The sequence below is a fragment of the Ranitomeya variabilis genome, chromosome 5 (assembly GCF_051348905.1).
Source record: "Ranitomeya variabilis isolate aRanVar5 chromosome 5, aRanVar5.hap1, whole genome shotgun sequence".
Taxonomy (NCBI): domain Eukaryota; kingdom Metazoa; phylum Chordata; class Amphibia; order Anura; family Dendrobatidae; genus Ranitomeya; species Ranitomeya variabilis.
Window position 1 is genome coordinate 172221426 of NC_135236.1, and position 27958 is coordinate 172249383.

The following is a 27958-nucleotide window of genomic DNA, read 5'->3' on the forward strand; positions in this document are numbered from 1 at the left end:
ACAGGAGGTGGCAAGAGTTTGGACGTGCGGTGTGAAGGACAGGGCAGAGTTGAGAGTTACCCCGAGGCAGCGGATTTCAGGTGTGGGAGAGAGCGTGATGCCGTTTACCATAATATGTAGATCAGCTGGGAGGGATACACGAGATGGGGGAAAGATGACGAGTTCGGTTTGTCTACATTGAGTTTTAGGCCGATAAGAGTATAATAAAAGTTATTTTTCTTCTCTTTCAGGTTGGGTTGGGTGCAGATATACAGTCTTATAGAATGCTGTATATCAGCCCTGAAAGGTGGTGGCCGTATCTCTTATCGGCCAAACCTGGTGACAGGTTCCCTTTCAGTGCACCTTCCTATTTACTTGTTTTCCCTCTGTCTCTACTCCCTCTTCATTGATTGACAGTTCTGGCTTACAGAGCCAGAGAAGGGTGTTGATACATGCAAAACAAGGTGGGAAGGTGTATCTATATGTGTGGCCACACCAAGGGTGCATTGGGCATCTGTACTGTCAGCAGAGAATGACTGTTCAAACCATGCACAGGCACCCGATGCACCCTTGGATTGACAGCTCTGGCTTATACAAGGAAAAGAAGATGGGAAGGTGTATATACATGATTGGCCTCCCCAGGGATGTACTGAGCGCCTGTTCTTGGTTTTGAACAGTCATTTTGTACTGATAGATTGCCTTCACGGGTTATTAGTAAATTCAGATGGGTCCCTCTCTTGAACCATTAGCAACGCCGCTATGTGATTGTCGGGCTGTTGAATGGTTACTATGGCAACCAGATGCTAAAGTCTGTATTACACTATTTGTTTGGCAAAATAAAATGTAAATTAATTGTTAAAAGTCTCCCAAGGGTACAAAGACTTCCTAAAGTGTGAAAAATAGATACATTATCATGTACATAAAGTAATAACAGTTAAACACTAATGTACATGCAGTAAATGCAAAATACAACACATCTGGCAAATAATATTCAGTTCTGTCATATCTCCCATAGCAAGCGATGGTGTACATAGTTGCTGTACCCTCGGGCTAATAGACAGGGAATGGGCAGACTGCTTGGGGGTGTCAGATTAATGATTTATCAGATTACAGCATTCTGTGATTTTTTTGAGTGATGTGACCGGATCTGCTCCCTTTCCCTCCAGAAGGTTTTGTAGACCTCATGTCCACATAATTAAGGCACATTTTATTACTAAATAGACCTGTCTTACCCCTCCCAGGCATTTTCCTTCCAGAATCCTGGTATTCACATGCAGAGATGAAGGATTTGTGTTTCACTATTCAGAATGGTGAACACTGATGATCATAATCACAGAAATAACATATGTTTTACATAAGGTTAGTGCTGGTATGAAGGATGCACTCGCCTGTACATTCATATCCCCGGTAACATTCCTGGGACTTGCATACTAGAAACCGAAAAATGTAATATATTCGTCGTGCTATGCTAATATGGGATTTTAGCAACACATAAAAGCAAAATCCGGAGTTGATGACTTGCAATATGGTTGATATGATTACAGTGTTTTTCCCTATGTATTAACAGATTTTTCTTTTTTCAGGTTTTCTGACAATGGAATTGGTTTAACACTGGCCAGGTATGTATATTAGCTATACATTATTACTTGCCAGCTCTTTCTGTAAAAATTTTCATCAAAGTTATGCTTCAGTGTGCTTTCTGCTTCCAATTCGCACAATTTTCAAGAACTCCACTTGCTGTCAGTTCACAAAACATTCTTGACACTGAAGACCTGACAGAGGCTCGTTAAGTTTATTGCAATCTTTCTTGGATCAAGCTGAAGCATAGAGCGTACTGTCTTTGTGCAGTTTGCCAAAAGTGTAAGCTGGGAGCCTTTCGGGGAACATACTTGAACACTCCCATAGGTCCCCACTTACCAGATGGAGGCCAAAAGTGTGTTCTTTTGGCCTTTCTCTGGCATATGCATCTGGATAACATTTATTTTACTGTATAGGAAAGCGTTTCAAACTGCGCCATTATGTAAAGGGGGACACTGCAAAAAAATATTTTGCAAAGGGTCCCTGTGGTGGATATATGCCTACACATAAATCCAGAATGTGGCCACTGTTGGGCGTATCCCTCCTGAGCATATACACACGACAGTCAGTGGCCACAAACAGTGTGCAATTAGCCTTATGGCCTCCATAGTGAATTTAGCAGGACTATCAAAATATCTTGTGTTTTTGGGAGCCAGATGATTGCATGGAAGAGAAGGTTCAGGCAGTTGTAATTTCAATGCCTGATCTCTTTGCTTTCAAGGGATATAAGCCCCTGCCAAATGTGTCTGACAGCGGCTTTCTCTTTTGCTGAAAAAAACATTAACTCTTGGCTGAGCCGATCCCTTATTTTTGTGGGAGTCGGGAGAGATAGCGGTTTGCCAATGACACGCTTGGTCGATACCTGTCTCATGTGAGTGGTTAGTCAGCTGCACATAAGGACAAGTTTTCAGCATCTTAATGGAAACTTGAACATGTAAGTGCAAAGAACCTGTGAGAAGTGCCAAGAAAGTACAGTAGGTTTTTTAGAAAGGTGCTAAACTTTTGATTATAACATGATTAAACTGTATGCACATAAAGCATGGACAACAAACACTTCTGTAATTCCATTTGATTTTTTTCTGTAGTGGAGGAACCTTCCCAGATGATGACGGATCCAAGCAAGAAGTAAAAAACAGCATATTTGTTGGAGAAAGTAACAATGTGGGAACGGAAATGGAAGACAACCTTGTTTGGGGTCCTGGAGGACTTGATCACAATGGGAGGACGCTACCAAAAGGAGTGTATGTACTGAAATATGTACCTTTTTCTTCATTTTATAAGCTGTAGTAGAAAACTGTAATAGTCTATGAAAACTTATCTCCTTTTAGGAACTTTCCAGTCCGTGGCATACAGATTTATGATGGACCAATCAATGTAGAAAATTGTACCTTTCGCAAATTTATCTCCTTGGATGGACGTCACACTAGTGCAATTGGATTCCGTCTAAATAACTCTTGGCAAAGTTGCCCAAACAACAATATGACCAAAATTACATTTGAGCAAGTACCGGTAAGTGCTTATAAAAAATGCCGATACACAAATATCAGAGACATCCAGCAGAAAGACTTGAAGATGTTCTTCACAAGGTCGTCAGGTTGAGAAAAAGCTTCATAGACTCTTATTGCCTTTTTATAGCATAACATTTTAAACTATAGTTGTAATAATGTTGCCGTTTAGGATGGGAAAGGTCAGCTTGGCACAAATGAGCTTTGAGGGGCATATGTATCTGGAAGCCCTCCTTTACCAATCAGTGCCAGACCTCATGTTCTGGTTTTCAGAAACTTCACAGTAACCTATGCCCTACTGTTATTTTCTTACAGCACAGAATTTTCACTTATGAAGCAATCTGTCACATTTGTGACTGATCGTTCCAGTGAAAGAGAAATAATTATCAGATAGTGAGACTGGTACTGTAGCCAGATCCTCAGGCCAAGTCTGAATGATATTACACAAGTCTTGTCTGTATGATGACATGCCAAGAAGTCATAGACATTGCCACTGAATTCCATCTTTTACTGTATTCGCAGAAGCTATTTATCACAATGATTGTTTGATACTTATCAGCTAACATGTGTGGATACGTTTCACCACGGCATATTCATTTTATTAATATGTAACATACATTATAGCTGTACAGTATAATAGCGTCGTATTCAGGTGCAAAATTTGAAAAAGTTCCAGCTTCTGACTATTGGCCATGTGAAAGGCCAGCTAAACGAAAGTCTTGTCATTTAACACTAGAAGTCCCAGAAATTTCGAGCTCTCAGGGTTCCAAAGGTAGAAATGTTAAATGACCCCTCTCTGGGACTTCTAGTGTTAAAGGTTTGTTAACTACTTTTTTCATTGATGACCTATCCTTGAGATAGAATACTTGGCACACAAATAATAGATGAAGTGTAGAAATGTGCTCCAAAATGGAAAATGCGGACAGTAGTCACACGTTTCAGTCATCAAGACCTTCCTCAATGTACTAAATGGTAATAAGAAGTATCGTGGGGATCCTCCCCCCCGCAATAAATGGTAGACCTGGCCTGAAGCAATACCAGGTGTAGGCGGCTGCCAAACCCGGTCCTAGTGTGGGATTTGAAAGACGCGGTGTCCATAAGCACTTGTAGCTTACTACCCTTGTCATCTGTTTCTCACTAGTAGGCTATTAATCTGTATGTTTCTTATTCTTGACAATATTTATATCACCCAAATCAGGAAACTTAAACTTGCCAGGCCTACAAACTTTTAGAGAGGGTTTACAAAGCCCTTCCCAATTTAGGACTGCTATCAATTGCACGTCATATAAAACATCTCTCCATGTTCTGACTTTATACTGAGCTTATGACAGACTTGTATTCAGCCAATCAGATTTGATAGAGCTGGGGGTGGGGAGTGAGAGCAACAGCCTGAACCAATGATGATAGAGGGGTGTGTCTCAGACTACTTTAGACTCTCTGCATGCACAGTGGAAAAGCTGTAGTCACAGATCACAGCTTTACCCTGATAGAGCTAAGTTAAACAGCAACGGATAAGTAAGATATTAAGGAAAATAAGTAGATGTCCATCCACTATATATACGTTTTTCAGATCTTGGATGGACAGTCACTTCAAGGTTTACAACAATCTAGAATTTAGGGACTATGCTTAGTGCTCTTTCAGTTTAAGAAGTTGACCATGGTTTATTAATGTGATGACTGATGTAGAATTTAGACTGAACTGCCTGAACTCACAAAATCCTTTAAATATTAAACCCTCCCTCATCAACTTTCCTTGCACAGCAACTTTCCCAGAAACCCACTGTATGGGAAACCACAAGACAGCCTTGTTAATTTGGGTGTAGTTGTGTCACAATGATTTATCCAGCAGATGTTGTTCTATGGATTAGTGGGGGAAAAAAACTGGGAGACCTTGATTTCAAAGTGAATTGAAAGTTTACTTTTCTTGTGGAGTGTTGCAATGACTGCCTTCTGTACATCTGTCAAGTCAGCAGTCTTCCCCATGATTGTGGAGCCTACTGAAACAGACTAAGGGGCCTTTTTAAATGCTTAGGAAGCCTTTGCAGGCGTTTTTGTTAATTATTCTATTTTACTGAGATAATGACTTTTGGGTTTTCATTGGCTATAAGCCATAATCATCAGCATTAACAGAAATAAACACTTGACATATATCACTCTGTTATGTAATGACTTTATATAATATATGAGTTTCACTTTTTGTATTGAAGAACTGAAATAATATACGGTAACTTTTTGATGATCTTCTAATTTTGTGAGAAGCACCTGTATAGTAAGGACAAGACTGGAGTTGTAAAAGGACTTCCAGCTTTAAGTGCAATGGCAGTGTTGGTGTGCCTCCTAGAGTGCACTGCAGAGCCATCATTAAGAAGTACAACGTTATACGCTGAAGTCTGGATGTAATAAAGGATAATAGTGGATTGTTCGTAACATAAAATAAACAGCCAGGAACTTCTGTCTGACTCATACACATAATACAGCTCTGTTATCTGTCTAAATCATTGATGTCATCTTCTTATCGCAATTAATCCATGTTTCGCAGATAACATATGATCGGGAAGAGATCAGCTAGGATGATTCATGGTTCCGTCATACATCACTTCTAGTATACTGGGTTGAAATATTTTCCTAAAAATGTGATGACCTGCCTGTCTAGATAAGTAACCAGAAGTACGGTACTTTAACCCCTTCACGACCTTGGGATTTTCCGTTTTTCCGTGTTCGTTTTTCACTCCCCTCCTTCCCAGAGCCATAACTTTTTTATTTTTCTGTCAATTTGGCCATGTGAGGGCTTATTTTTTGCGAGACGAGTTGTACTTTTGAACGACATCATTGGTTTCACCATGTCGTGTACTAGAAAACGGGAAAAAAATTCCAAGTGCGGTGAAATTGCAAAAAAAGTGCAGTCCCACACTTGTTTTTTGTTTGGCTTTTTTGCTAGGTTCACTAAATGCTAAATGCTGTTTAGCGATTAGGTTAATGCTTTTTTTATTGATAGATCGGGCGATTCTGAACGCGGCAATACCAAATATGTGTAGGTTTGATTTTTTTTTTATTGATTTATTTTGAATGGGGCGAAAGGGGGGTGATTTAAACTTTTATACTTTTTTTTATTTTTTTTTCACATTTTTTTTACTTTTTTTTTTTACTTTTGCCATGCTTCAATAGCCTCCATAGGAGGCTAGAAGCTGGCACAACCCGATCGGCTCTGCTACATAGCAGCGATCATCAGATCGCTGCTATGCAGCAGAAATGCAGGTGTACTATGAGCGCCGTCCACAGGGTGGCGCTCACAGCTACCGGCGATCAGTAACCATAGAGGTCTCAAGTACCTCTATGGTTACTATTCAGAAGCATTGCTGACCCCGATCATGTGACGGGGTCAGCGATGCGCTCATTTCCGTCCGGAAGCGCCGGTTAAATGCCGCTCTCTGCGTTTGACAGCGGCATTTAACTAGTTAATAGCGGCGGGTGAATCGTGCTTTCACCCGCCGCTATTGCGGGCACATGTCAGCTGTTCAAAACAGCTGACATGTCCCGGCTTTGATGCGGGCTCACCGCCGGAGCCCTGCATCAAAGCGGGGGTTCTGACCTCGGACGTACTATCCCGTCCGAGGTCAGAAAGGGGTTAAGAGACATCTGTCATCAAAAAGGCTCCTAGTCCATGTTTTTGCACATATAATTTATTACTATTGGGGAACTAGTCTGATTGCCGTATGTGGAGTCGGGAAGGAATTTTTTTCCCCAATGTGGAGCTTACTCTTTGCCACATGTGTTTTTTTGCTTTCCTCTGGATCAACATGTTAGGGCATGTTAGGTTAGGCTATGGGTTGAACTAGATGGAGTTAAAGGGAACCTGTCACCCCCAAAATGGAAGGTGAGCTAAGCCCACCAGCATCAGGGGCTTATCTACAGTATTCTGTAATGCTGGAGATAAGCCCCTGATGCCGGTGGGCTTAGCTCACCTTCCATTTTGGGGGTGACAGGTTCCCTTTAAAGTCTTCCTTCAACCTTAATAACTATGTAACTATTTATTTTAGAGCACCATTGATTCCATGGTGCTGCACATGAGAGGGTGTAACATACAAGCTACAGATATAGCCTACAGTAAACGTAGGACTAATGGCTTTTAGACGTATTGTAGAAAAAATATAACAGGCAGGTAGTTGCTGTCAGAGGCAACTACCTGCCTGTTCTACCTGGCGCTGCCTCTGAGCGGCCAGTGACTGCTCCTGCCGATGATTCAGCTGCTCCACATCTACAGAGCAGCTCTTCTTCTTCCAGGCTGCTCTGTCTACAGGGCGTGACTGCGACGTCATGCTGATTGGCAGCCAGTTCCCTGTAGTTAGGCATCAGTAGTGAGATGGCTGTCAATCAGCATGACATAAGCATTCACGCCCCGACAACAGAGCAGATGAAAAGCTCCTGCTCTATCGATGTGATGTCAGTAGAAGCTGCTCTGTGATGGCAGACTTTGGATCCAGGCACAACAGGCAGGTAGTTAGCAACTACTTGCCTGTTAGTTCTTAGGCCCTTAGTAAAACATTTTTATAGTTCTGGATAACCCCTTTAAGTTTACTTCCAATAGGACATTAAAAAGTGAGAAATTGTAATTTATTTTAAATCACCAAAGAGAATATGTAATAATATAATATGAATTTTCACTCCAATAATATAAAATGCTAAGTTCTGTGTATAGTTCTATTATGCTAACCATTGATGATTTAGTGGTATTTTCAGCAATTTAGCGGTTAAAGAAATGTGTTTGGTTGCCATTTCCTACTTATCATCTAAGTCATACACATATGTAATGTTTTCTTGTACGATTACTAATACATAATGCACTTGCTGTCATTTCAGATTTCCTCTCGTGTTTTCTTCGGAGAGCCCGGACCATGGTTTAATCAAATGGACATGGATGGAGATAAGACCACAGTTTTTCATGATGTAGATGGCTCGGTGTCAGAATATCCAGGAGCATTTTTGGTCAAGGAAGACAACTGGTTATTGAGGCATCCTGATTGTTTAGATGTTCCAGATTGGAAAGGGGCGATCTGCAGTGGAAATTATGCACAGGTACTATAAGGTCAAGTTTTACATCACTGAATGCTTTTCTATCATGAGCATATGATATTACATCATAAAGTGCAGTCTAAATATAACCTCTTTGTGGTAATCTATATAGATCTATGTCCAAGCCCGACGACCAGCTGATGCAAGTATGACAATTATTAAAGATGAATACCCCGAACATCCATTACACTTAGAAGGAGCACTTGGAAAAGGCCATCATTATCAGCAATATCAGCCTGTCATCACTCTGCAGAAAGGCTACACAGTGCACTGGGATAAGACCGCCCCTGAGGAGTTGACTCTTTGGCTTATTAACTTCCAAAAGTAGGTCATGCTCCTATGTGCATTATTCTCACTAAACTGAATTGGTTATCGCACTTCATCATCTAAAATAGCCGAGAAGAAATACATATTGCCACATCTGTTTGAAGGCATCATAAGTAACAAGAAAGGCACGCAAAGATCATGAATAACAAGACATGTTTTAAGTAGCACGAACATTTCCCTTGTGTATTATTATGGCTATATTACTAAGTTAGTGTCCTCCTGAGAACATTAGTCTCCAAATAAGAGTCTTTTGCCAAAAAGCTATTAATGACTACCGAGGTGAATGTTTTAACATTTCGGACACGATTCATAAAACAAAACTAGAGAGATAAAACTTCTAACCTGAATTGCTCTTTATTGTGCTATTATTTGTATTCCCCGCACTATAAAATGGTTTCTTTGGGTTAATTGAAGTGTTTTTCTAGAATTTCGTGCAATGAGCTTTCAAGCCAGGAAAAAATAGCCATCTCAAAACGTAATATTTTTCTTGGCCACTTGATTCTTTAGGAAATTTGATGTTAAGTTCTTATTACTCGTGGTAACACATGATTCTCCTATTTTAGGAATGACTGGATTCAAGTAGGATTTTGTTACCCCAAAGGGACAACATTTTCCATCCTCTCAGACATTCACAATCGGCTCGCAAAGCAAACATTCAAGACGGGAACCTTTGTGCGCACATTCCAAATGGACAAAGTTCATCAGGCATACCCTGGCAGGGGATACTATTATTGGGATGAGGAGTCCGGGTATGTGATCTTTTTCCTTTATCTATATCTATGAAAAAAAGTTGCAAAGAAAAGTTAAAATTAAGTTCATAATAGACTTCTTTATAAAGTTATGTCCAATGCATTCATTTTTGCAGTTACCTACCAGTATGCCAGGCGTTGGTATACTAGATTGGTATTATTACAGACTCGCCCAACCGTTGGATGCAGATACTAATATAATAAGCAAAGTTCACTTTCATCAAATGTAATGCAACCATATTTTGTAAATTGTAGTCATTTTTATAGGTATATTTGTAATTTACCCCAATATTATATGTATAATTAGTTGTCACAATTTTGTGCATAGAAATATAACCGAAAGCCGCAGACACATGTTTACATGTATACTGTTTTCTTCTAGGCTGCTGTTTTTAATGCTAAAGGCTCAAAACGAAAAAGAGAAATTTGCATTTTGCTCAGTAAAAGGATGCGAGAGAGTAAAAATCAAAGCAAACATCCCTAATGGTTCCGGTGTCAGTAACTGCCAGGCTTCAGTCTACCCAAAATATGCCCAACTACCCATAGTGGATGTGCCTCTGCCAAAGAAACTGAACGGGAATGATCTGGTAAATCACTATGGTTGTGTTTTATGAGAGGCGGGGTGCAATCTTTAATGGGCTCTGTGCTTTGTGGTGATATAATATTGTCTGAGGGAGAAATTTCAGTAATCATAAAAGTTAATCTTTGTGTACTGGGAAAAAAAGTTCCTAACCAATGTTGTAATATATTATAGATGACACAAACTATGCTTATGTTTGGTATAAATGTAAACTGAGAAACTGAGGGATATTAAGGAATATCATGAATTACTATCATGTGGGATGTTGGATCAGAAATGTTCTCTTTAGTGGAGGACATGCCAATAAGCAGGATGGCTCCCTTCAGCGTGTTCAGTTAAACATTGCGTTTGCAAATTTTTAGTGGATAGAAGGGAAATAAAAGATTAGAGAAAAGGGTCTGTTTTATTTTTTCATTCTAGATACTCTTATCCATGGATTGTGTTTCGATAACAAAAATACATTTGTGGTAGTTCTACAATCCATACGTATAATGCCAAAAAAGGAGCAGCAGCAGTCCTATAGGGTTAGTCCCCAAAACCCAAAAGTGCAATAATCTAGGAAAATATTGTCCACTGTATGACAACCTTTAGGCCATCAGGAAAAGAGTCCTACAGAAATGTGATACTCGCCACTCATTTATTCACCAGCGGAAGTGGGGTGAAAAAGATCCAGATGTTCACAGCAGTACAGTTCTTTTAACCCTAATGTTCTTCTACCGGTGTCTGCCCAACAGCAGTAATGGGAGTTTGTTCCAGCAGATTCCCGTGATCTGGAACACATGCTGAATAAAAGATTAAATAGCTTAGATCCATCAGACGATTAAGAATCTTTATGCAAAATAAATTAAAAAGCGCTCATCTTATAAAAGTGATAAATTATTTTACAAAAGCCACCTTGTGTTTAGAACACCTCATGAAAGAAAACATCACAGTGATAGTGGCATAGAATCTAATATTGAGACACTGCGATATACTGTATATGGACATAATTGAAAAATGTTGCAAAAATCAATATAAAACGAAGAAAAAAAACACGACAAAAAACTTTCAAAAATAAGATATATAAATGTCATATAAATTTTATTAAGAAAACCAAGTACAGATAACACAAGGAGGAGAGGGGGAAAGAAAACACCCACTCGCACATGTCCAGAACCGGATGCCCACAGAAATAGCAATAAAAGTGCAAGTGAGTATTGCAAATATAATAGCATCAATCTATTACACACTTGCCCATATAATCCATTGCATAACTGTCCCAAAGAGATATTAAAACAATATAACATGGAGCAGCAACAGTAGCTGTCAATATTACCGATGTAGCTGGGAATCACTGTGGGCGTCCTCCCCAGTTTTAATATCTCTTTGGGACAGTTATGCAATGGATTATACGGGCAAGTGTGTAATAGATTGATGCTATTATATTTGCGATACTCACTTGCACTTTTATTGCTATTTCTGTGGGCATCCGGTTCTGGACATGTGCGAGTGGGTGTTTTCTTTCCCCCTCTCCTCCTTGTGTTATCTGTACTTGGTTTTCTTAATAAAATTTATATGACATTTATATATCTTATTTTTGAAAGTTTTTTTGTCATGTTTTTTTTCTTCGTTTTATAAAAGTCACCTTGTGGCACGCTAATCAACAAGTGGTATTGCTAAGCAGCCACATATTGCAAGGCATGTCAAAGGGTCGATGTTGACTTTTACAATTGTTACTTCCATTATCTTGCACTAGAATTCAAGTGCTTGTCCTCCCTGAAGAGCAAATTAATTTCCCAGAGGAGCATTACATGGCTTACAAGCATCCTCTCCACAAGGAGAAATGTTACCCCTTAGATCCATCTCAGCCACATTTTTTTGATCTCATATAAGCCATGTGGCAGTGCTCTGTGTATGGAGCCTTCATGTATGTCATATTGATTTTCTCATGAATTCTTGCATATGTGAAACAGTAAAAAAAAAACTTAAATTGTTTGTTATTGAATGAATGGAGGTAATATATGGATGGTGTATTACAGATCTGTTTAACATGTGTACATCAATTCTAAATTGGTATACATTGCCTTCATTTGTTACAGCTTTTACACACAATCCGCCAAGAATAAAAATATTTGGCGACATTACTGGTCACATCACAGCGTAAAAATCCTAGATTTTTGCTCACACTTTAAAGAGTTGTTCTACTTTTATGAAAGATCTTCTGCCAAAACATTAATTATGTTTGTTCATTAACAAAAAAACAGCAATAAATGCTGTAAATCATCCAAAAAATAAACTGTACTTGCCTCTTCTGGGCCCCGCTGATCCAGCACAGATTATTTAGTTCTTCAGATCTTTGATTGCCATCAGCCAGCACATGATGGCAGCAGTCTGTGGCCGCTGTGAACAAGGGCTTCACTTTACTGGCATCCCTGCTGAGTGCAGAGCATGATGCCAATAGTATGGCACCTGACCTGTGAGGCCACTGATTGGCTGCAGCGGTCATGTATTTTCAGTTTATAAACCAAGACTGTGTGAATGTCCACGGTTTCTGCACCCTGCAGTTGGCGGGAAGAAGAGGCGAGTACTGCTTCTTTTTCGCTTCACAGCATTTTCTTTTTATTTTAATTATGTATTTTTTTTTTAGACAAGTCATTAGAAAATGTTATTGAAAATATTTGAGCTGAGGCCCCGCTGCTCTGTTAGGCAGTGGTAGTGCTAAAAAGATGCATTCTCTTCCAGGAGAAGACAAAGGATCACTTGCTAGAGATCAAAGTGGAGTCCTACAACACCAGATACTACCATCTAAAAGATGACTTTGCATACATAGAGGTAAGTAATTTCCGCACCATCGGTCTAATATCTATCTTACCCAATTTCACTCATTTTAAAAGAGTAAAACCCTCTGTCCATGGCGTGGTACAACATACCATGACAAGGGTTTCAAGTTTCAGCTTTGTGATATCTGGGTGTCAACTTCTAAATCATAGCTAGCCATACCCTACAGTCAGTCCACTGACTCAGTGTGGCAGAGAGTTATTGTCATATCCCTAGCGTCAGCCTTTTAGGGCCGCCATATACATTAGATGGTTGTTGTCCAAACGATGCTTCTGCCATTTCAGCCGCCCATCCCATTAGTGCTCTTGTGTTCTCTATTAGAGATCCGCCAGCTGACACATCGACCAGCGGCTTATCTCCAGGAGAGCAATGTGATCGCCTCCATACACAGTAGATTGTTGTCCCAACCAGTCGATATCGGAGTCTGGCTGACAGTCTAATGTGTATGGAGGTTTTTAGTGTTACATGGCTCCCATACATGTTTCAATCTCAGCGCTGGTTCCTCCACTATTGTTACTAGCTATTAAATTACATTTGAGCATTGTTTTCCCTTATCAGACTGGTGTAACGGAAGAATAATTGCTTTATTACTGATTGCCCTATTAGAACAGTGCTGAAATGAGGGCAGCAGTTGGTAGTAAGCACCCAAGTCCCTACAGAGAGGTACCATGAATAATGCATACAGACCTGAGGCCTCAAAAGTACATTTCATCTGTATACTTGGAAAAAGTATATAGTCATTGTAGTATATTACACAATAGAGCTGGTTTGGCAATGGAGGGCTTATCTATAGAAGTGTATAACTCCATATTCTGCTAACTGGACAATGAGCAAGAGAACGTCCACTTATGTTATTATATATTAACGTCATGAACATCTGTATTATAGGTGGATAACAAAAAGTTCTTCATGCCAGATGATGGGATACAAGTGGTTGTGATTGATGGAAGCCAAGGAAAAGTTGTGGATAGTGCAAGCTTCAAAACTGCCATACTACAAGGAATCCCAGCTCAGTTTGATAACTATGTGACCAACATCAATGACAAGTGAGTAGCGTTCTCATTGGATAATATCTGTATCATGTATGCCATAAGCATGACATGAAGTTCCTGCACCATTCAAAAAAGCCTCTCCGACTTCACCTGCAACATTTAGTACTAGTATTCTCCCTCCTATATGGAGGGGATCCATGTGTGACTGCAAACTCTATACTTCTACTTACACCCCTAAAATGCACACAGCGCTGTCACCGCACGGGAACAACTCTGTGACCTACAGTAATGACGCCAAACTCAGGGACTGTCCAGATTATGTCACAATACAGAAATAATAAATATAGTGATGTCACACCACAGGAATAATACATATAGTGATGTCACACCACAGACATAATACATATAGTGATGTCACACCACAAACAATACATATAGTGATGTCACACCACAGACATAATACATATGGTCATGTCACACCACAGACATAATACATATAGTGATGTCACACCACAGACATAATACATATAGTGATGTCACACCACAGACATAATACATATAGTGATGTCACACCACAGACATAATACATATAGTGATGTCACACCACAGACATAATACATATAGTGATGTCACACCACATAAATAATACATATAGTGATGTCATACCACCGACATAATACATATAGTGATGTCACACTACAGACATAATACATATAGTGATGTCACACCACAAACAATACATATAGTGATGTCACACCACAGACATAATACATATGGTCATGTCACACCACAGACATAATACATATAGTGATGTCACACCACAGACATAATACATATAGTGATGTCACACCACAGACATAATACATATAGTGATGTCACACCACAGACATAATACATATAGTGATGTCACACCACAGACATAATACATATAGTGATGTCACACCACATAAATAATACATATAGTGATGTCATACCACCGACATAATACATATAGTGATGTCACACTACAGACATAATACATATAGTGATGTCACACCACAAACAATACATATAGTGATGTCACACCACAGACATAATACATATGGTCATGTCACACCACAGACATAATACATATAGTGATGTCACACCACAGACATAATACATATAGTGATGTCACACCACAGACATAATACATATAGTGATGTCACACCACAGACATAATACATATAGTGATGTCACACCACAGACATAATACATATAGTGATGTCACACCACAGACATAATACATATAGTGATGTCACACCACATAAATAATACATATAGTGATGTCATACCACCGACATAATACATATAGTGATGTCACACTACAGACATAATACATATAGTGATGTCACACTACAAATGTGACAGGACATGATATGATGCTCATTTCTCCATGCTCCAATTACCTTGGAGGATGTAACCATAGCCCCCAAGCAGCACCGCCACTGTCTTGGGGTTTTATTTGACACAGAACTTTCCTTTATTCCCTATATCCGATCACTCAATCACTCACTCGCTCATGTCACCTACATCTTAAAAACATCTGCAGAATCCGACCTTTCCTCACCTTTGAAACTGCTAAAACTCTTACTGTCACTCTTATTCATTCTCGTTTGGACTACTGCAACTCTCTATTTATCTGTCTCTGTATTTCTGTCCAGCTGCTTCACCAATGCTTCCACCTTGTGCCAGTCACTGCACTGGCTACCCATTTGCTACAGAATACAATATAAATTAGTCTCTCTCACTCACAAAGCTCTCCACAGTTCTGTACTGCCCTATATCTCCTTCCTCTATCGCCCGGTAGGTTCCCTCCGTTCTGATACGGACTTTCTCCATAATCTGAACCTCGCACCTTCGACTCCAAGATTTCTCTTGTGATGTGCTAGTTCTCTTGAATGCACTACCCCAGGCCTGATACCTAGCCCCCGTGTTTTTAAGGTTGGGGCTAGGTTTTTAATAAACCTATGTGACAGAGTGAACACTTCCCATCCTTAGAGTCTAGGCCCAGTGCATCTGCAACCTCTAAACAAAAAAGAGGAGAAGCCAGCACTGCTTATGGTCAGGACACAATACATAAGGTGCACATGCACATACTAAATTCTATCTGTATTTCAAATATGAGACATTTAGCAAACAATTGATCAATTCTTTGAGCTACCCCGCCACTTCACAGCATTCTCATAATGGGGCAGTCCTACTCTACGTATTTATTTACATTGTGCCATTACGGCCTCCTAAATGTATAAAGAGTATAAAAAGAAAGACACCATTACATTACTATAATATGCAAACTGTACCTGGAGCAGTTTCAGAATCACTCCCTTGGTGCCAGGAAAGGCAAGCGCAGGTAAAGGCCGATCAGGTCCTGTGCGGACATCTCAGATCTGGCTTCCACACTGCCAAACCAGCACCAAAGTTAAAGGGTGAGACAGGCTGAGGCAAGGCTCCAGTTAATTGTGCACCTGTGTCTCAGCCTGTCTCACCCTTTAACTTTGGTGCTGGTTTGGCAACTGAAACGTCCGCACAGGACCTGATCGGCCTTTACCTGCGCTTGCCCTTCCTGGCACCAAGGGAGTGATTCTGAAAATGCTCCAGGTACAGCTTGCATGTTATAGTAATGTAATGTAATGTAATGTGGTTTTTCTTTTTATACTCTTTATACATTTAGGAGGCCGCAATGGCACAATGGTAATAAAATACGTAGAGTGGGACTGCCCCATTATGAGATTGCCGTGAAGTGGCGGGGTAGCTCAAAGAATTGATCAATTGTTTGCTAAATGTCTCATATTTGAAATACAGTCAGAATTCAGTATGTGCATCTGCACCTTTTGTATTGCGTACTAACCATAAGCTGTGCTGGCTTCTCCACTTTTTTGCATCTGCAACCTCTGCATGTCTATAGTTATGTCCCTGCAAACAGTTTAGGAAGATCTTGGCTAACAATGAATTTTGCATTACAGCTCTATTGTAGTCATCGTATCTAAGGGACGACTTTACTACAAAGGACCATGGATCAAGGTCCTGGGGAAACTTGGAGCTGATGCAGATCTAAAACTAAAAGGTAAGGCACAGTTAAGGTTTTATAAAAACCTTAAAGAGGATCTGTTACCAGATTTCACAATACAAACACATACATTATTACCGTATATACTTGTGTATAAGCCGAGTTTTTCAACCCTTTTTTGTGCTGAAAACGTCCCTCTCGGCTTATACACGAGTCATTGTCCCAGAAGATGGTGGGGGAGGGGAAGCGGCTAAAGCCTGTGCCCACTGCTAAAGAGAAATGAATATTCACTGCACTGGTAGTGAATATTCATTTCTCTTATAGAAGGCACAATGTCAGCAGCACTTGCCGGCTTCCAGCATCTGCCGGGCTATAATGGGTGCCTGCTCATTAATGTAATGAATATTCACCTCTTTGCACTCCCATAGGCATGGAGAGAGGTGAATATTCATTCCCTTAATGAGTAGGGATACGTGAGGATGGGAATAAGGAGCCATGCATACAAAGATGGGAATAAGGATCCATGCAGACAAGGATGGGAATAAGGAACCATGCAGACAAGGATGGGAATAAGGAGCCATGCAGACAAGGATGGGAATAAGGATCCATGCAGACAAGGATGGGAATAAGGAGCCATGCAGACAAGGATAGGAATAAGGAGCTATGCAGACAAGGATGGGGATGAGGAGCCATGCAGACAAGGATGGGGATGAGGAGCCATGCAGACAAGGATGGTCATAAGGAGCCATGCAGACAAGGATGGGCATAAGGAGCCATGCAGACAAGGATGGTCATAAGGAGCCATGTAGACAAGGATGGGGATGAGGGGACAATGCATACCCTGCTTATACTTGAGTCAATACGTCTTCCCAGTTTTTTGTGGCAAAATTAGGTTTCTCGGATTATGCTCGGGTCGGCTTATACATGAGTATATACGGTAAATAGATCTTGGACTCAATGAGTCTCATATAGTTACTCTGAAAATCAATGTCAGTGTGGCGCTATAATCCAGCCACTGTTTGTACTCGGCAACATGATATAGCAAGAGTAAGGACACTGCAGACCTGTCAATCAGGGTAGGTGGGCAGACATTGAGTTAGACTTTCACAAAGGATTTTGCAGTCATTCTGACATGGATTTTCAAAGTAACAGATCCGTTTTTAAGGGAATTTGTCAGCACGATCCACCCCCAAATATGTTTATATACTTGTGTTGATCTCTGACAACTTCAAAAAAATGATGACATATGGTCCAATAGAATGAATAGAAAAAGTACAAACTTTATTGAATTGGTAATACAGTACCAGTGAATGAAAGGACAATAGTGAAACTACTAGGGTAGCACTGGATAAAAAGCAGGGGGCGCGTGCCCAGGAAGACCATTCACTGTAACAATGATAACATAAAGTATATAGGCTATAAGAAAAAAATTAGCAAAAGGAAACAACCAAACAATAAACAACAAAATATACATAACAAAAAATAGATATATGGCCTGTGATTAAGAAGCCATGCGGACAACTATAATGCGGACTGCCTATAGATTACACCCATAATACAATAGACATAGCACGCAATATCATGGCAAGTTACAATAAAGGCATCTAGCCACTGCCTAGCACTAAGGCCAAATCTACACACTTCATTTGGGAATAGGAATATTACGGCCGCAAAATACCCACCGCACCAGTGAACAGGAACTCCTGGGGACGCGCCTGGGGGCGGAGGTGTGTAGATTTGGCCTTAGTGCTAGGCAGTGGCTAGATGCCTTTATTGTAACTTGCCATGATATTGCGTGCTATGTCTATTGTATTATGGGTGTAATCTATAGGCAGTCCGCATTATAGTTGTCCGCATGGCTTCTTAATCACAGGCCATATATCTATTTTTTGTTATGTATATTTTGTTGTTTATTGTTTGGTTGTTTCCTTTTGCTAATTTTTTTCTTATAGCCTATATACTTTATGTTATCATTGTTACAGTGAACGGTCTTCCTGGGCACGCGCCCCCTGCTTTTTATCCAGTGCTACCCTAGTAGTTTCACTATTGTCCTTTCATTCACTGGTACTGTATTACCAATTCAATAAAGTTTGTACTTTTTCTATTCATTCTATTGGACCATATGTCATCATTTTTTTGAAGTTGTCTTGTATAAATCGATGATGGGCCTTAAGGGTCTGTGTTACCATTGGTACAAATTTTTGATATATTATATATTACCATGGTAGCTAGCCATATAAGTTGGTATTGTGTTGATCTCTGAAAGATTATTTCATCCACACCTTTACTGATGCAATCTGTTACTTTCTGATAGCTGTTTTAATTCATGTGTAAATTATTTTTCAGTGCTCTAGGAGTGTCAAAGCATTTCACAAGCATCTGACTCCCTTGCTGTATTCTCAAGTGAAGTGACAGTCAATTAGAGAATGGTGGGGCTGGGAGGGAATAGAGTAATGGAGGCAGAAGCTTGTGAAGTGCTTTTACATGCCAAGAGCATTATTTGCCTATGATTTAAAACGGAGATTTTCCAGTGACTGAGCAACAGATTTTATAAGTAAAATAAAGCTGTACAAGTATATAACAAAAAAAGGAAGTTGGAACCTCTTGTGATATTTAAAAAGACAAGCAATGACAGGTAGCAGAATGGAAAGTTCCCAAAAGGGGGGGGGGGGGTCTCACCTTTTATTGAAAGTTTTCCCACCTACAAAGAATGGAGAGGTCTGTAATTTTTATCGTATGTACACTTCAACTGTGAGAGACTGAATCTAAAAAAAAATCCAGAAAATCACATTGTATGATTTTTACATAATTAATTTGCATTTTATTGCATGAAATAAGAATTTGACACAATAGAAAAACAGAACTTAATATTTGGTACAGAAACTTTTTTGCTAGTACAGAGGTAAGATGTTTCCTGTAGTTCTTGACTAAGTTTGCACACAGGGATTTTGGCCCACTCCCCCATGCAGATTTTCTCCAGATCTTTCAGGCAACATTGAGTTTCAGCTCCCTGTATGGTAGGTACACTTCAACTGTGAGAGACATAATCAAAAAATACCAGAAAAACACATTTTATGATTTTTACATAATTAGTTTGCATTGTATTGCATGAAATAAGTATTTGATTATCTACCAACCAGCAAGAATTTTGGCTCTCACAGACCTGTTAGTTTTTCTTTAAGAAGCCCTCCTACTCTGCACTCATTAGCTGTATTAATTGCACCTGTTTGATCTTGTTACCTGTATAAAAGACTTTATTAATTAATCACACTCAACATCTCCACCATGGCCGAGACCAAAGATCTGTCTAAGGACACCAGGGACAAAATTGTAGACCTGCACAAAGCTGGGATGGGCTACAGGACAATAGGCAAGCAGCATGGTGAGAAAGCAACAACTGTTGACACAATTATTATAAAAGGGAAAAAACACAAGAGGACTGTCAATTTTCCTTGGTCTGGGGTTCCATGTAAGATCTCACATCATTAGGTGAGGATGATTATGAGAAAGGTCAGGAATCAGTGTAGAACACTATGGGAGGACCTGGTCAGTGACCTGAAGAGAGCTGGGACCACAGTTTCAAATATTACCATTAGTAACACACTACGCAGTCATGGATTAAAATCCTGCAGGGCACACAAAGTCCACCTGCTCACGCAACCAATGACCAACTGGATGATCAAGAAAAGGAAGGGGAGAAGGTTTTGTGGTCAGATGAGACCAAAATAGAACTTTTTTGTATCAACGCCACTCGCCGTGTTTGGAGGAAGAAGCAGGATGACTACAACCCCAAGAACACTGTCCCAACCTTGAAGTGTGGTGGTGGAAACATCATAATTTCGGGGTGCTTTTCTGCAAACGGGACGGCGACTGCATAGTATTGAAGGGAGGTTGGGATGGGTCATTTAACGCGATATTTTGGCCAACAAACTCCTTCCCTCAGTAAGAGCACAGAAGATAGATCATGGCTGGATCTTCCAGCATGAAACCAATAGAAAATCTTTGGAGGGAGCTGAAACTTAATGTTGCCCAGCAACAGCCCTGAAACCTGAAAGATCTGGAGATGATCTGTATGGAGGAGTGGGCCGAAATCCCTGCTGCAGTGTGTGCAAACTTGGTCAAGAACTACAGGTAATGTCTGACCTCTGTAATTGTTGAAGTGTACCTACGATATTACAGACTTCTCCATTCTTTGCAGGTGGAAAAACTTGTAAAATCGGCAGTGTATGAAATACTTATTTTCCCCACTGTATGTCTCATAGTACATAGTAAGGGCCCATTGGGATTATACATCCCCCTGGGGATGCCCTTCTCCTTGTTTGATTTCCCCTGTTTACACCCAGAGTGATTGTGATGACATACGGAGGGAACTGCATGTATTGCCCTTCCCCAGTATTTAATCAAATGTACATTTCTTCAAAGTGAATAATAAAAGAATTAAAAAATAAATGCCATCATGCTGATTGATTGAGCTTCTATAAGTATATGATGTGTATCCACCATGACACTTCAAGTATTTTACCTATACGCAAATTCTGATTTTGAAAATACATTTTTTTTACTGTGATTAAACTTTTTTTGCAACAATTTTCATGACATTTCTATCTATCCTTTTGTTGTCTGCAGATAAGCTAGCTTTCGTTGGCTACAAAGGACATTTCCAACCTATTTGGACCAAGCTTGTCACAAACACAGAGGCTGCAAAGATCTTCCAAGTTGTCCCTTTTCCAGTGGAGAGAAAAATGAAATTATGAAGCTGAATGGATGAAGTTTTACCACTGTTATTATTTCAAGGCAGGGAAGGATTGCAGACATTGGCACATGTCAGAAATGCACAACCTTTCCTCCCATTGACCCTGCACAGTGTGCTTGTGTTATACACATTGTACCGGGGCATTGTAAAAAACAAACAAACTGCGCCTACAGGCTTCCCGTATCCACCACGCCAGTCTGCTGTGTGTTCAGTGCAGGGCTAGCAGAACATGTCGCCGGCACATTTGTTTCTTTGGGGGATTCCTACATACACTAGTTGTGTTCTCGCCATTCTGAATTCACAATTTTTTATATATATATGGAAATAGAGTTGTTCAGGTTTAAATTGATTGTTTGCATCAAACAGATTTGTCAGAATTCTCCAGATTGTAATTGTTACACCTGAATTCTCTACTTTAACCAAATGTCTGCCAAAAGGATGTTCTACATCAAGGCGTAATGTCTGCCTAGTGAATGCAGGGTTTTTCACATAGAATACACAGAGAAGGACCAAAGTGTTACATTGAGTATATTGCCTTTGTGCCGCCCCTCTTGTGCTGTTGTTACATGTGGGCACTGTCATCTGGTGTAACTCACTGCCGGTGGACATTGTCATCTGGTATAACTTAATGCAGGTGGGCATTGTCATCTCGTGTAACTTACTGCCGGTGGCACTGTCATTTGGTATAGCTTGCTGCCGGTGGGCACTGTCATCTGGCATAACTCACTGCCAGTGGGCACTGTCATCTGGTATTATAACTCACTGCCAGTGGGCACTCTCATCTGCCATAACTCACTGCAGGTGGACACTGTCATCTTGCATAACTTACTGCTGGTGGGCACTGTCATCTGGTATAACTCGCTGCCTGTGGGCACTGTCATCTGGTATAACTCACTGCCAGTGGGCACTGTCATCTGGCATAACTCACTGCCAGTGGGCACTGTCATCTGGCATAACTCACTGCAGGTGGACACTGTCATCTGGCATAACTTACTGCTGGTGGGCACTGTCATCTGGTATAACTCACTGCAGGTGGGCACTGTCATCTGGCATAACTTACTGCAGGTGGCCACTGTCATCTGGCATAACTTACTGCTGGTGGGCACTGTCATCTGGTATAACTCACTGCTGGTGGGCACTGTCATCTGGCATAACTTACTGCAGGTGGCCACTGTCATCTGGCATAACTTACTGCAGGTGGCCACTGTCATCTGGTATAACTCACTGCTGGTGGGCACTGTCATCTGGCATAACTCACTGCAGGTGGACACTGTCATCTGGCATAACTTACTGCTGGTGGGCACTGTCATCTGGTATAACTCACTGCAGGTGGGCACTGTCATCTGGTATAACTCACTGCAGGTGGGAACTGTCATCTGGTATAGCTTACTGCCCATGGGCACTGTCATCTGGTATAACTTACTGCCGGTGGGCGCTGTCATCTGGCATAACTCACTGCCGGTGGCCACTGTCATCTGGTATAACTTACTGCCGGTGGGCAATGATATCAGGCATAACTGCCTGTGGGCACTGTCATCTTGTATTTCTCACTGCCGGTGGGCACTGTCATCTGGTATAACTCACTGCCGATGGGCACTGTCATCTGGTATCACTCACTGCCGGTGGGCACTGTCATCCAGTATAACTCCCTGCCGGTGGTCACTATCATCTGGCATAACTCCCTGCCGGTGGTCAGTGGGCACTGTCATCTGGTATGAGTTACTGCCGGTGGTCAGTCGGCACTGTCATCTGGTATGACTTACTGCCGGTGGGCACTGTCATCTGGTATAACTTACTGCCGGTGGCATTCATCCTTCATTTCTATAGCGTGTACCAACAGCAGGACTTCTTCAAGTCTTCTACCCGAAGCGTCTTGTTAAATTGAATTTTTACATTTTGCCATTGGAGATGTCGTTTTTAAAAGGAAATAACCCTAATACGAATCAGAGATGCATAAGTGAAATAGCATAGAGCGAGTGTATGGAAATTTACGAAGAATCCCTCCTATAGGTACTGATAACAGGAATACGATGATTCTGACTAGATCTAATTATAGTTGTCTCATACAAGCTCCAGTATAGTTTTGCAATAATATTAATTATATTATAAGGCTATGGTGTTTTTCCCATATGGCTTCACAGTGCAATATGCATTCTACTTGACTGCTTGCTATGGCATTAGTACATTTTTGCACGATTGAGTCATACAGTATTACTACATTAACTTCACTGTTTGTGCAAAAGTAAAACTATAACGGTTCAGGTATGTGATTGACAGCTTGATGGCATGATACTACTTAGGGGAAATATTTTAAACATTTTACATTGAGGTGTAATCTAAATAAAATGATGAGCATGGCTTTTGTATGGGGAGAGGGGAGTAATCAGCTGTCAGACATCTCTGGCACCTGCTTTTCTCCTGGCTGAGAACAACAGGTTTGGGTATGGAAATTGAACATGCCCAATCCTAATTTCTCTTGACATAACTGACCCAATTCATCAAACTGTCATAAAGTGTGAGTTGCGTGTAAAAAAATGTGCACATTTTGGCGTTTTTACACCAGTCTCAGCCCGGTCAGTCAAAGTCGGCAGAGCTGGATGGGACGGGGTGCGGCCTGCTTGGCAAATTCACCAAAATTTACATCACTTTAGCGACCAAAATTACGTTAGAAATGTACTCTAGTAACTGGAGCATTTCTAGTGGAGCACGGCAGTGTAAGATATGCTTAATTAAGAGGCGTACACCTACTAAAGAATTACGCACATCCGACTCCAGTGCTGCCTTTATTAAGACTGGCAAGAAAAACTCTAGCCTTAAATGGAATCTGACAGCAGCTTTTTCCTATGATATCTGAGAACAGCATGAGGTTGCAGCTGAGACACATATTTCAGCGATGTGTCATTTATTAGTTTGTTTGCTGTTGTTTCCATACAATGAAGTTTTCATCAAGAAATTATCATTGCCTGGACTACATGTTATGTGAGCCCTAGTCCGACCACACCCCCTCCTTTGATAAGCAGCTCACTTTTAATAGACAGTGTACACAAAACGCTGCGATGTGTGCGGGTTAGCTTTCTGAGCGAAAACTGATTGTGTCACAACTACTGCGACCAGTAAGCTAAGTGTACTTCGTAGGGATCATGGTGTATTTTCCTAGATTTTGCCACTCTCAGATAAGGCAGCGAAAACCTGGTGACAGATTCCCTTTAATGAATTGGGCCCAATATGTTTGGGAAGCCCTCATGCACATCAGCCAGTCCTGAAGAAATAGACTAGGTCAGCTCTACTCTGTGTATAGGGGCCTGTACATGGGGGATATCAGATAAATGACTATGACTAACATTTCAGCCGGCAACAACATTGCAGCATTCCTAACAATTTCACTATAGTCAACTTTTACATAGTATATAGTTGATAACTCAGCACAGAGCTGAAGTATCATACTGTTCTTTTGGCATTTTGTACAGTTACTATTTTGCTCATAATTAATGGACTAAGGCATTTTCTGTTTTAGCTTTGCACTATTAGGTAATAACGCTTCCTTGTTTTAAAACCACTTGAAATTGCCCTAGTCACTCGCCAGAATAGATGTAGTAAAGGTTGACGTGGACACATTCAGTTGCCCAAACAGGCTTTGCTAGTGGAATTTCTAGACAACCCGCAGCGCACAAAGATCAGTAACATGGTATTTTGTGGTACACAAGCTCAGTGTTTCATGATACAATCTTGTCTCGTCTCTTTGTTTTCCATACACCGAAATAGCTGGTCCTTTTTCGGAGATAGTTGTAAAAGTACTGTATATTGTTTTGTATGTATGCAATATTTCATATCGACTTCATGTGAAACAAAAAAAAAGGAAAAATATATATTTTGTATTTATTTATTCATCTGGATGCCAGGGATGGACTAGATGTGTCATTATCCTAGGATTGTATAGGAATCGCTATAACTGGTTGATTTTAAATGACCTTTTTGTAAATTAGGATTTGATTATTTGCAAAATTAGAGATGTCTGTATCCACATTTGTTGTCTGTTTATGTGTGCTTTCCCTTTAAAAATAAAAAGTTACTTTGTCTTCATTTCTTGAAATGCTAAATTGTCTTTATGTTCTCTCCAAATCATCATTACTGTACCTTCTCTCATAGGGATATGTAAAAGTATTGTTACGTGTACAAATTCTTGCCTAAGTAAGCTTAAAGGGTTGTTCTAATTTTCTTTCTTCGGGAAAGCGAACCGCTATTTGGCCTCCCAGCTTCCTGCTTGCAAGGTGGAGGTGCACAATCTGATGGGTCGAGAAGCTGATCCAAACTATGTTCTCTCACATGCTGCTTGCAGAGGCAGCTTTGCCTTTGTGGCATCAACGGCAAGAAGTGGGTGCTTGTTAGCTGTTTGCTATACAACTTGTTAGTGCTGTTCTGAAGCTGGCATTGTTCAATGATCCTGCATCCTTGCCTTCCACAGATAGAAGATAATAAGCTGTAGGAGCTGATATAAGAGTCAAACAGCCATTCAAATATATAAAAAATCAACATTTAAGACTCACATGACATTATATGGTTCTTAATTAGTGACGAGTGAGTGTACTCGTTGCTCGGGTTTTCCTGAGCACGCTCAGGTGATCTCCGAGTATTTGTTAGTGTTCGGAGATTAAGTTTTCATTGCTGCAGCTGAATGATTTACAGCTACTAGACAGCTTAATTACATGTGAGGATTCCCTAGCAACCAGGCTACCCCCACATGTACTCAGGCTGGCTAATAGCTGTAAATCATTCAGCTGAGGGGATGAAAACTAAATCTCCGAACACTAACAAATACTCGGAGATCACCTGAGCAACGAGTACACTCGTTAAACACAAGTCATATCAAAGAAATTTTACTGCTAACATGAAGTACAAAATGGCATGAAAAAACAACTTCAGAATCAGTGGGATACGTTGAAGTGTTCCAGAGTTATAACCACATAAAGTGACAGTAGTCAGAATTGTAAAAATTGGCTTGGTCATTAAGCAGCAAAATGGCTATGTCACTAAGGGATTAAATAGCTTCTTCTGCTGTTATGTCAAGCACTGTCTTTTACATAGAGAATTCTTGTTATTTTTGTTATTCACTGCGCCCTTTTTTATTACACAGCCCTCTCTCTTGATAACATATAAAATGACTGCTGATGGGGCAGTCGGTGACGAGACGACCAGTCCATCAGCTCCTCCATTAGAAAAGAAGCTTTCCCATGCTCCATCAGCCATCATTGCATTATGTATCTAACAAGACAGGACAGTATGTGATAAAGACAGGGCTCTATATAATACGATATGTAAGGGATGGAGTTGTATATAACAAGAGAGGGCAGTGTGTAATAAGGGACAGCAATATACATAATAAACTAGACTATGTAATATACATGGATGTGTGTGTGGCTATCTATATATACACTGCTCAAAAAAATAAAGGGAACACTTAACAGAATATAACTCCAAGTAAATCAAACTTCTGTGAAATCAAACTGTCCACTTAGGAAGCAACACTGTTTGACAATCAATTTCACATGCTGTTGTGCAAATGGAATAGACAACAGATGGAAATTATTGGCAATTATCAAGGCACACTCCATAAAGGAGTGGTTCTGTAGGTGGGGATCACAGACCACATCTCAGTACCAATGCTTTCTGGCACTTTCTGTCACCTTTGAATGTTGGCTGTGCTTTCACACTCGTGGTAGCATGAGACGGACTCTACAACCCACACAAGTGGCTCAGGTAGTGCAGCTCATCCAGGATGGCACATCAATGCAAGCTGTGCAAGATGGTTTGCTGTGTCTGTCGGCGTAGTGTTCAGAGGCTGGAGGTTCTACCAGGAGACAGGCCAGTACACCAGGAGACGTGGAGGGGGATGTAGGAGGACAACAACCCAGCAGTAGGACCGCTACCTCAGCCTTTGTGCAAGGAGGAACAGGAGGAGCACTGCCAGAGCCCTGTTAGAAACCGACTCCATGAGGATGGTCTGAGTGCCCAACGTCCACAGATGGGGGTTGTGCTCACAGCCCAACACCATGCAGGACGCTTGGCATTTGCCACAGAACACCAGGATTGGCAAATTCGCCACGGGTGCCCTGTGCTCTTCACAGATGAAAGCAGGTTCACACTGAGCACATGTGACAAACATGACAGTCTGGAGACGCCGTGGAGAGCGATCTGCCTGCAACATCCTTCAGCATGACCGGTTTGGCAGTGGGTCAGTAATGGTGTGGGGTGGCATTTCTTTGGAGGGCCGCACAGCCCTCCATGTGCTCGCCAGAGGTAGCCTGACTGCTATTAGGTACCGAGATGAGATCCTCAGACCCCTTGTGAGACCATATGCTGGTGTGGTTGGCCCTGGATTCCTCCTAATGCAGGACAATGCCAGACCTCATGTGGCTGGAGTGTGTGAGCAGTTCCTGCAAGATGAAGGCATTGAAGCTATGGACTGACCCACCCATTCCCCAGACCTGAATCCAATTGAACACATCTGGACATCATGTCTCGCACCATCCACCAACGTCACGTTGCACCACAGACTGTCCAGGAGTTGGTAAATGCTTTAGTC

At 40.8% G+C, this 27958-nt stretch overlaps 1 protein-coding gene across 1 annotated transcript in view; it reads left to right on the forward strand.

The window, feature by feature from the left end:
- Nucleotides 1-25468, forward strand: part of CEMIP (cell migration inducing hyaluronidase 1) — a 133838-nt gene extending 108370 nt beyond the window's left edge. Inside the window, exons 19-31 of the mRNA XM_077263509.1 lie at nt 1563-1598; nt 2643-2798; nt 2886-3066; nt 7920-8135; nt 8245-8456; nt 9023-9208; nt 9591-9795; nt 12510-12599; nt 13494-13651; nt 16582-16682; nt 21252-22311; nt 22642-23073; nt 23115-25468. Coding sequence (XP_077119624.1) covers nt 1563-1598; nt 2643-2798; nt 2886-3066; nt 7920-8135; nt 8245-8456; nt 9023-9208; nt 9591-9795; nt 12510-12599; nt 13494-13651; nt 16582-16682; nt 21252-21379 — 1669 coding nt within the window. The 3' untranslated portion in view covers nt 21380-22311; nt 22642-23073; nt 23115-25468. The remainder of the gene's footprint in view (nt 1-1562; nt 1599-2642; nt 2799-2885; nt 3067-7919; nt 8136-8244; nt 8457-9022; nt 9209-9590; nt 9796-12509; nt 12600-13493; nt 13652-16581; nt 16683-21251; nt 22312-22641; nt 23074-23114) is intronic.
- Nucleotides 25469-27958: the final 2490 nt, after the last annotated feature.